The 10,915-nt window shown below is 37.6% G+C and overlaps 1 protein-coding gene and 1 pseudogene across 1 annotated transcript; both read left to right on the forward strand.

Moving 5' to 3' along the window:
* The first annotated feature begins 1,569 nt into the window (after positions 1–1,569).
* On the forward strand, positions 1,570–2,514 carry LOC100468292 (olfactory receptor 2T33). The gene has a single exon (XM_011237719.2). It carries the CDS (start codon positions 1,570–1,572, stop codon positions 2,512–2,514), a length of 945 nt encoding a protein of 314 aa, XP_011236021.2.
* Positions 2,515–7,991: 5,477 nt separating this feature from the next.
* Positions 7,992–8,925, forward strand: LOC105242264 (annotated as a pseudogene).
* Positions 8,926–10,915: the final 1,990 nt, after the last annotated feature.

The raw sequence follows: 10,915 nt of genomic DNA on the forward strand, positions 1-10,915 counted from the left end.
CTTCAGATTAAAAAGGCTCATCACTCTCTCTTACCTCTGAAGTAGTTAGCAACCAGACAAATTCTAGATAATGATGTTTCTAAAGCCTTAGATGAAATATTTCTGTAATGCCCATATCAGAAATAAATAGTTATGAAAAAGTGTATATGTACAAAAGTGAAAGAGAGATACATTTGTGCAACTTTCTGTTAATGAAAGAGGAGAATTGGCTCCTTACAGCTATTTGCTCTTCTACTCTTCATGAGTTTACAGGTTTGGTTCTTAGTATGGAGTTTAAAAATAGTAAATGCAAGAAATATTACTTGTTTTCAGTGTATAACAACTATCAACATGCAAACCCTTTCTAATGAAGTTATGCTCATTTCTGTGGGCTCAGTCATTTCAATTGTATTTCCTAAGGTTATGGATTATGCTAAATATTAAAAGCTATGTATAAAAGACAGAGCAGATATCTAATTTAGATATATAAATGTAAATTAATATTACTTAATTAATATCTAATTTACTGAAATATTATTTCTTTCCAGATATGTTTTGTCTGTGACTAATAATTATGGTAATGAATAGTCTGAAAATTGCTTCCCTATCTTTTCAATCATTTTACTTATTATAGTTATTGCTATTTTCTTCAAACATTTATTAACATCAAAGATCCTCTCATGCTTCCCTTTCATATTCACGTGGTTATTCAAAGTCTCCAAGACAACATATTTTGAGGTGAGGTGGTGTGTAGGACATGCCTCTAAGCCCTAGTAAGCTGGGGAAATATTTTTTTTAATTTTATTCAAAATGTTGTAGGAAAACACTGAGGTTTCAGAGCAAGGATTGATGAATAAGAATATCTGCATTCTAAAAAACAGGTAAATAAAAATGTTTATTTAATAATAAGAAATTAACATTTTTATCAATTATCAGGCATATTAACTTTCTTCACTAGAAAATTTTGTTTCCTTATACAAACCTATTCCATTTCACAGTCTTCTAACCCACATTAAAACAACTTTAATCTTTGTTTATTCAAAAAGATCTAATATGAATATGTTAAGATTTTCACAATTTGAAAAAAATCAAGTCTGTGAGTCAACAACATGACAAACTTCTGAATGATTGTTTATTTTCTCAACTGGTTAATTTTGGTTTCAGTACTCATAAGGAAAGCACAATAATGATAATACAAGTAATGATACAAATAATAATACAATGATACAAATGATAATACAAATCATACTGTAAATTATAAATATTGTAAGTTTTTACTATTTACAAGATAGACTTCGACAGTTGTTTTCTACTTTTGATCCATTATATCTTTTATCTTAGTCAACCAATAAACATTAGTGTGAAGTATATAGCCTGACCTCATTTAAAACATTACAAATTTGAGCTATGCAGAAGGGGCATGGTAAGTCAAGAAGACCCATTTTAACTGGGAAGTAGAACTTTTAATCAAGACCTTGGATTCCATGTGCGATCCATGTCTAAAAGTCATGAAGTTAATCTAAAGTCTTTAGATGAAAAAGTCCCTTCCTTCTCTATTTTTCCATTTGCAGCATCACACCAGCAGAAATCATGGAGAAGAGTAACATAACCACGGATTTCATTCTCCTAGGACTTTTTAATCACACAAGACCCCATCTTTTCCTCTTCATTGTGGTGATGACAATAGCCATTGCTTCTCTGAATGGCAATGCCCTCATGCTTCTCCTGATTCTCCTGGACCCCCGGTTCCACACACCCATGTACTTCTTACTAAGCCAACTCTCCCTCATGGACATAATGCTGGTCTCCACCATTGTGCCCAAAATGGCAGCTGACTACTTGACTGACAAGAAGTCCATCTCCCCTGCTGCCTGTGGGTTGCAGATCTTTGTCTCACTCACATTGGGTGGTGGAGAAAGTTTCCTTTTAGCAGCCATGTCTTATGACCGCTATGTGGCTGTGTGCCACCCACTGCGATACCCAGTTCTCATGAGCTGGCAATTATGCCTGAGAATGACTGTGGGGTCTTGGTTCCTGGGGGCGATGGATGGGATCATGCAGGCTGCTGCTACCTTGAGTTTTCCATTTTGCAGGGCTCATGAGATTGATCATTTCTTTTGTGAGGCTCCCATGCTGGTGCGTTTGGCCTGTGCTGACACATCAGTCTTTGAAAATGTCATGTACATTTGCTGTGTATTAATGCTCCTGGTCCCATTTTCTCTCATTCTGACTTCCTATAGTCTCATCCTTTCAGCTGTTCTCCACATGCATACTACAGAAGCCTGCAGGAAAGCTTTCTCCACCTGTTCCTCACATCTCTCTGTGGTGGGACTCTTTTATGGAGCTGCTATTTTTATCTACATGAGACCAAAATCCTCCAGGTCAGCTAACAATGATAAAGTAGTGTCAGCCTTCTATACTATCTTCACCCCTGTGTTGAACCCCCTCATCTACAGTCTGAGGAATAGTGAAGTCAAGGGATCCTTGAAAAGGTGGCTGAGGAAATGTGCAAATGTAAAACCTCAGCAAACTTAGTCCCATTCTTCAAGGTTACCTGGTGCCAAATGAATCTAAGTTTCTATATTTGTTAATATTTTAAACATATTTTAATCATCTCTCTTCTAGTAGTGCATGAAGAAAATGTTAAGTTCATTGATCAGTATCATATCTAAGTTGTTAAAAATTAAGTGATTCTACCATATTGAGATACTGTTTCTTGAGCATTGACTATTTGCTTTGCTCCCAGATAAGCAATTTTATAGATCATTTTGTATTCTATAACAACCATATGATATAATATTTTGAGCCCCATTTCTTTTTTTATTATAATAATATTTTTATTGTATTATGCTAATCACCATACACCATTTTCTAATGAGGAATTGGAACCAAGAAAAATATTTTCCCAGTATTACACAGTAGATGTTAAAATGTGACTCCAAAACTTGTCTCCTAACCTAATATATTTTATTTCTGGCCCATGATTTATTTTGACCATTATTTTTCCTATGTCTTTTCTCTATGCATTTTTAAGACTTAAATATAGGGATTGAAACAAAGATAAACAAGAACTTATCTATTTTTTCTTATCTATAATTTAAAGTACAGGCTTATGGCAATGGCAAAGGGGAAAGTGAACAACTTGACAACTTAATAGAAGTGTCATAGTATCACTATTTATTTATTTTTCTTCACACTCTATTTGGTGTTAAAGCAAACCTTTTTAATTCCTGAGATTTTTCATTTAAATCATATATGTGTCATATATATATTTAAGTCATATATATGCCTCATATATAAATAATTCATATATATATATATATATATATATATATATGAATGACATATAATTTACCCAGTCTCCATTTGTAATTACATTGGCCAATCTATTTTGAAGTACACCATGACTAAATTCAGTTTCCTTGGAACAGATAGTGTCCATGGTTTTTAAAGGTTATGTTGACTTTGATGGACATTGGATCTATGGGTATAAACTCAGATGCATAAGTATGCATAGTCTTAACAGATTACCTGATGATAGTGAGTTACCAAAGCTGAGTAAGAATTGACCATGAGTTTCTTATAAATTATGCAGGTTACCTTACCTTTGCAAATGGGCAGACAGCTAGAGCTATTTCTCATACAAAATATGGGCACTCTTCAAGTTTTGGTGACTTTGAAAAGAGAAGAAACATGACTATCTCTTCTATCTGTCTATCTGTTAGATGAAGACACAAGCCAGACAAATATTGCAGAAAGCTCTCATCTTCAAAACCAAATTGTAATCAGAAATTGCATAACAAGTTCACTTAGTAAATTTTATGACAGAGACTAAATGAACTGTAGTTGTAACAAATTAAGAAACACACTGTTTTACATATAAAGAGAGAACTAGCTCCAGGAAGAGCTTCTAGGAACAATGACTCTCCAATATTAGTGTCTGATATATGAATGTCATTTCAGGTTTTAGAGAAATGTGGGAAATTTCCAACTACCTGTAGAGCTCCAAATACCAATATCGTATGTATATTTCTGATATTACTTTAACCAGCATGTAGATCCGGGGTCATATCTAGAGAGAATAATCAGGAAACTCTACACCCCTGGGAGGACATCAAGTGAGAGCAGTCATTTGTTCAAGATAAAGAGTTTATTTTCCTGGTTTATTATTCTTCTAGTTTTAGGATGGAAAAAAAGGTGGGGGGCATACTTGATAATATTCTATCAATTATGCCCTCAGAATATTTTTCTTCCCTGAAAATGGATGAATATAACACAAGTAAATACAGTCATGGATATTTCATTGTTTGTGCCAGATTCATTTATCATCACAAAAGTAAGTTTTAGAACACATTGATTAGAAAATGGCATAGTAAGTTCATATAATTTGATAAGGATAAAATATTTCACTGAAACAACTATTGAGCCTGGTTTAAAGCAAGAAAAACAAACAAAATGGATGAACATTATCTCCAAGCAAATGTGAGACAATAATAAAAATTGGCCAGATATTTGTAAAAATAACAGCACACTTCAGAGAAATAATATTAATGATCCGACATCTGAACATAAAGAAGGCTTTTCCAAAGAAGACATCCAGATGGCTAACAGACACATGAAAAGGTACTTAACATCAGTCATCATCATGGAAATATAAATCAAAACCACAATGAGTTACCATGTCACACATGTCAGAATGGCTAAAATTAACAAAACAAGAAACAACAGATGTTGGCAAGGATGCGGAGGAAGGGGAACCCTTTTACACTGTTGGTGGAAATACAAACTGGTGAAGCCACTCCGGAAAACAGCATGGAGAGTCCTCAAAAATGTAAATATAGGCCTGCCATATGATCCAACAACTGCACTACTAGGTATTTACCCAAAGGTTACAAAAATAGCGATTTGAAGACATACATGCACCCTGATGTTTACAGCAGCATTACCACCAATATCACTATGGAAAAAGCCCAAATGTTCACCTATATATAGCTATATATATAAAGGTACACATATACATTACTCAGCCACCGGAAAGAAAGAAATTATGCTATATGCAAGATGTAGAGGAGCTAGGGTGTATTATGCTAAGTGAAATGTCAAAGAAAAACAAATATCATATAATTCCACTCATATGTGGAATTTAAGAAACAAAACAAGAACATATAGGAAGAGAAAAAAAGAAGAAGAAGGAGGAAACAAAGAGACTCTTAAAGATAGAGAACAAACTGGAGTGCCGGTTGGCTCAATTGGTTAACCATCCAAATCTCAGTTTCAGCTCCAGTCATCATCTCAGGGTCATGTGGTTGAGCCCTGCACATCAAGCTGTATGCTCTGTGTAAAGTCAGCTTGAGATTCTTTCCCTTTCCCCTCCCCTCCCCATGCTTTCTCACTCTCTCTCCCTCTAAAATAAATAAAATGTTCTTTTAAAAAAGAGAAAACACTGAAGGTTGATGGAGGGAGGTAGGTGTGGAATGGGCTAGATGGGTGATGGGTAGTAAGGAGGGTACTTGTGATGAGCACTGGGTGTTGCGTGTAAGTGATGAATCACTTAATTCTACTCCTGAAACCAATATTGCATTGTATGTTAACTAGATAGAGGTAAATCAAAAAACAAACTCACCTATAGAGAACACACTGATGGTTACCATTGAGGATGTAGGTGGGGGAATTGGTTAAATAGATGACAGGAATTAGGGAGTGCACTTGTGACGAGCACTGGGTATTGTATGGAAGTTTTGAATCACTATATTTCACAACTGAAACTAATATTACACTGTATGTTAACTAACTAGAATTTAAACAAAAACTTAAAAAGTAGTCTCAAAAAAAAAAAAGGGGGGGCGCCTGGGTGGCACAGCGGTTAAGCGTCTGCCTTCGGCTCAGGGCGTGATCGGCGTTATGGGATCGAGCCCCACATCAGGCTCCTACGCTATGAGCCTGCTTCTTCCTCTCCCACTCCCCCTGCTTGTGTTCCCTCTCTCGCTGGCTGTCTCTCTCTCTGTCAAATAAATAAATAAAATCTTAAAAAAAAAAAAAGTAATCTCTTATTTTTTTGAAAGGGGTTAAGAAGGTAAATTTTATGTTATGTGTATTTTATTACAATATTTTTAAGAAAGTTGAGTAGTGAAGGCCAAAGATAAATTTTGCCTTTTGGGCATTTGCAAATCTTCTTTGGAAAAAAGTATCTGTTCAGGTCCTATGTTATTCTTTTTTACTTGGGCCATCTGTATCTTTACTAATGCACTGTAGGAGTACCATATATGTTTTGTGCATTAACACCTCATCAGATCCATGCTGTAAAATATTTTTCCTTTTCAGTAGGCTGCTTTTAATTTTAAGTTTTGTTTCATTTGCGGTGCAGAAACTTTTAGTTTCATGAAGGCCTACTTTTGATTTTTGACTTTGTTGTTTATTCTTTTGGTGGCATAACCAGAAAATTATTGCCAAGACCAATACCAAGGTGCTTATTTTCTAGATTGCATTCTAGTAGTTTAATGGCTTCGGATGTTACATTACAATCTTTAATTTATTTCCAGTTAATTTTTGTGAGTGTTATTAAATAGGGTTCCAATTGAGATGCTCCATATTTTAGTTGTAGATGATGACGTGTACCTCAGAGTAATTTTGAGGAACAAAATTATTTGAGCAAATATTAATTAATCAGTTAGATAACTAGCCAACTAACCAATTAAATAAAAAAGGTAATTTGCTAATTAATAATTTAAATCAGTTAATAAATTAACCTATCTCTTATATTTAAGGATGTGTGACTGCTTGTAACAAATTATTAAAGATGACAAATAAAACATTTTTTTATATTCCTTTGGGTTATATTCATTTATGAAATTAACTTTTTGCAAACCATACACTAAATTCAGCATTCCATGAGTACATATTAGGTATAAATATTAACTGTTGAGGTGCCTCCAAACTGCGACAAGTTCTCTGCAATTAGGAATACATGTCATGATAAATGACCAATATGGTAGTAGGTGCTCTGGAACTGTATCTATCATAGCTAGAATCCTAGAATATTGAAACTATGTGCTGCACACACATGTAAAGAAGAGAAATATAGCCATTTTTGTTTCTCTTACCAGCAAACCAAGTTATATAGGTTGACACTTCATTTTGTGTATTTTTAACTTGAAACAATTCATCATGACACGGAAGGAACTCTTGAGGAGCTAATTTAAATATATATGAGGAACATGAAAAAGTCATAATTAGGAGATATATGACATCAATATTGACTAAAATGCATGACTATGAGTCTTTTTTTTTTAGAGATTTTATTTATTTGAGAGAGAGAGAGAGAACACAAAGCAGGAAAGCAGGTGGAGGGAAAAACAGACTTCCTGCTAAGAAGGGAGCAGGTCCGGGGGCTTAATCCCAGGACCCTGGGAACATGACCTCAGCTGAAAGAAGCTGCTTAACTGACTGAGGCATCCAAGTGTCCTGAGGCTCTTTCAACACAGAGTAACCAAACTTTAGAAAACCAGGAGTAATATAACCTAACAACATGAGTAAATTATGAGTGGCATACTAACAAAATATATAGAAATAATAGAAATGTAATGTGTAATACTGTGTAATAACCCAAGATGTGTAATAGGATGCTAAGGCAAACATCTTGTTGGGAAATGAAAGATTAAAGACGTAATTATTCCTCCAAGTCTCATTTTTTTTTCCAATGTCATTTGACCACCTTTTCTTAAGTAAATGTCTAACCTTCCTTTTTTTTAAGAGATTATTATATATTTATTTATTTATTTGAGAGAGAGAGTGAACGAGAGAGCATGGGGGGGGCAAAGGGAGAGGGAGGAACAGACTACCAGCTGAGCAGGGAGCTTAACATGGGGCTTGATCCCAGGACCCTGGGACAATGATCTGAGCCTAAGACAGATGGTTAATCAACTGAGCCACCCAGGTGTCCCTAACCTTTCTTTCAAGCAGTTCTAATTTGCTTATCACTCCTTGTCTCCCAAGCATGACTGGATCTATGGAAGATGCAAATAACACCAGTGATAAACTTCATTCTTGTAGGGCTCTTTAACCACACTCAGACCCATGTGTTCCTCTTTTGCATGGTGCTCATGACCTTCCTAACCTCCCTTATGGGCAACACCCTCATGATTCTGCTCATCCATGAGGACCACCCGCTTCACACACCCATGTACTTCTTGCTTAGCCAGCTCTCCCTCATGGACATGATGCTGGTCTCCACCATAATCCTCAAAATGGCAGCCAACAACCTTGTGTGCACCAGGCCCATCTCTCTTGCTGACTGTGGAGCCCAGATCTTCCTGTTTCTCACTCTGGGAGGTGGTGAATGCTTCCTCTTAGTGGCCATGGCCTATGACCACTATGTGGCCATATGTCACCCCTATGCTACCCCAGCCTCATGAATCAGATACTCTGCTTGCACATGACCACAGGCTCCTGGGTTCTGGGAGGGGTGGATGGACTGATGCAGGCGGGTGCCACTCTGAGCTTCCCTTAATGCCATTCTCAAAAAATCAACCACTTCTTTTGTGAGGCACCCTCACTCATGTGTCTTGCCTGCAATGACACTACATTTTTTGGGGGGGGGTTCACATATGTGTGTTGCATCCTGATGCTCTTGATACCTCTGTCTCTGATTTTGGCTTTCTACAGTCTCATCTTGGCTTCTGTGCTTCACATGAAGTCCACAACAGCTCAGAAGAAAGCCTTTGCCATCTGCTCCTCTCACCTGGCTGTGGTAGGGCTCTTCTATGGGGCCATCATATTCATCTACATGCAGCTCAAATCTTACTGTTCAGTGGCCCATGACAAGATGGTCTCTGCTTTTTACACCATCTCCGTGCCTGTGTTGACCACCTTATCTACAGTGTGAGGAATAAAGAAGTCAAGGGGGCTTTGAGAAAGTGGCTAGAGAAACATTTTCTGGGAGCTCTATAATGAGAGTAATTTGATAAACTAGAAGTAACCAAATTGGATCAAGATTATGTGATCTGTCTATTTTGAAATTTGTGTTGTATCAATATATTATGCTCTTAATTTGGCAGTGCATAATGTGTGTGTGTGTGTGTGTGTGTGTATATATATATATATATAGTAAATTAATTAAAAATTACATATTTCCTGCTTTCTTATATTGCCATAGTATTTTTGTTCTGAATTTTGGACTTCAACAATGAGAGTATTCTAATGATTGAGGCACTGTCATCATAGGATATGCTAGACATTGATAAAACAAAGGAGATTTTTCAAATCTTAATTTTGTGGACCCAGCTCTTGGGTTCTCAGGGAAGCCATACTTCAACCATTACCAGCGTCAGCAAAACCTCAAAGTATGGCTCGATTTCTATGCAGTGCTTCATTTATAAAAGAAAATAAAAAAACAAAAACAAACAAACAAAAAACTAAAAGGGAACATTCCAAACATAAAGAGAAGAGCAAAACTTCCCTGGTTCCCTTGAGATTCAAGTCTTACAGTCCTCCTCATGTTAAAAGCTTAAGATAAAGTCTGTAAATTTCTGAAATGTCTTCTGTCTAATGATCTGCAGACGTTTATGTGAAAAAAATGAATATAACCTTACACCAACTGTTCCTTTGCCAGAGCACTTTCTTCTTTGTGAAGATCGTGTATCCCAATCAGCTGTCCAAACATGGGCTGTAATAAAACTCTCTTTCTTTCTTTCAGAGATCCTAAAATGTTTGTTCATTTTCTACCAACAGCATTAACCATGCATGTGTGATGTTTGTTTATGTGTGTGTGTGTGTGTGTGTGTGTGTGTATAATGGAAATAATTGTGACAGGGATGAATTATTCAGAAAGGGCATACTTACTTTGAAAAAATGTATATCTTAATTTCTTATAATTTTGATAAAATACGTTTAGAATAAATAACTAACAAGAACCTGAAACATAAAATGTATAAAAAACTCATAGAAATATGTATTAAAATGATTTTTAGAAGTGGGTTTTTTGTAGATATATGTGATTTAAAGAAAGCATAAGTACGGGATAAACAGATTAGATTATATTCGTTTAAATACTGTTAAAATATGTAGTAATGATGGAGGTTAAGATGGCGGAGGAGTAGGGGACCCCTTTTTCAGCCAGTCCCCTGAGTTGAGCTGGATAGGTACCAGACCAGCAGGAACATCCACGGAATCAGCCTGAGACGCAGGAAGATACATGTGGATCTCTACAAATGAACATCTCCAGCGCAGAGTATCGAGGTACAAAGCGGGGAGCCATGAAACCGCACACAGATTTCAGACGATAAACAGAAGGGGGAGGGATCTGCCATGTCAGGGTGCTGAGAAGCAGTAGCCACCTGCACGGGGGAGTGGACGGACCATGGACCCGCATGCTTGAGACAGCAGACTGAGAACGGGAGCTCCAGGAGTGGGCACGGGGCGGCTGGCAGCTGGCGGCTGGCGGGCCACCTGCACCGGGGAGCGGGCAGACTGCGGACCCGCACCCTGGAAACAGCAGACTGAGACGGGGAGCTCCGGGAGCCCACGCGGGGCGGCTGGCGGCTGGCGGGGTTGGAAACACAAAGGACAGAGACGTGCCGGCCCTGGAAGTGAGGGCTGGGACGCCAGGTGTGGGGCACACAGCCCGGGATGCTGCAGGGTTGAGCAGCACAAACAGCAACAGAGTTAAAGTGGCCAGAACATCAGTGGAGAACAATCCGCGATCCCTCTGTTCTGAGACAGAGGCTGAATTTCAGCCACTGCTGCTCTGACTCTCAGAAGAGGCACAGCAAACCACCAGGGAAAGCCGCCAGAGAACAAAAGCCCAGAAATACCGGCTCACAGGGTTCCCATCCCGATCCCCCCTTGCAGGGGACACGGAGACTATACCCAAACAGGGTTTTCTGAGTACCAGCCAGCAAGCCCCTCCCCCAGAAGGCAGGCTGAAAAATCAAGAAGCCCA

This window comes from Ailuropoda melanoleuca, unplaced genomic scaffold (assembly GCF_002007445.2).
Source record: "Ailuropoda melanoleuca isolate Jingjing unplaced genomic scaffold, ASM200744v2 unplaced-scaffold7480, whole genome shotgun sequence".
Taxonomy (NCBI): domain Eukaryota; kingdom Metazoa; phylum Chordata; class Mammalia; order Carnivora; family Ursidae; genus Ailuropoda; species Ailuropoda melanoleuca.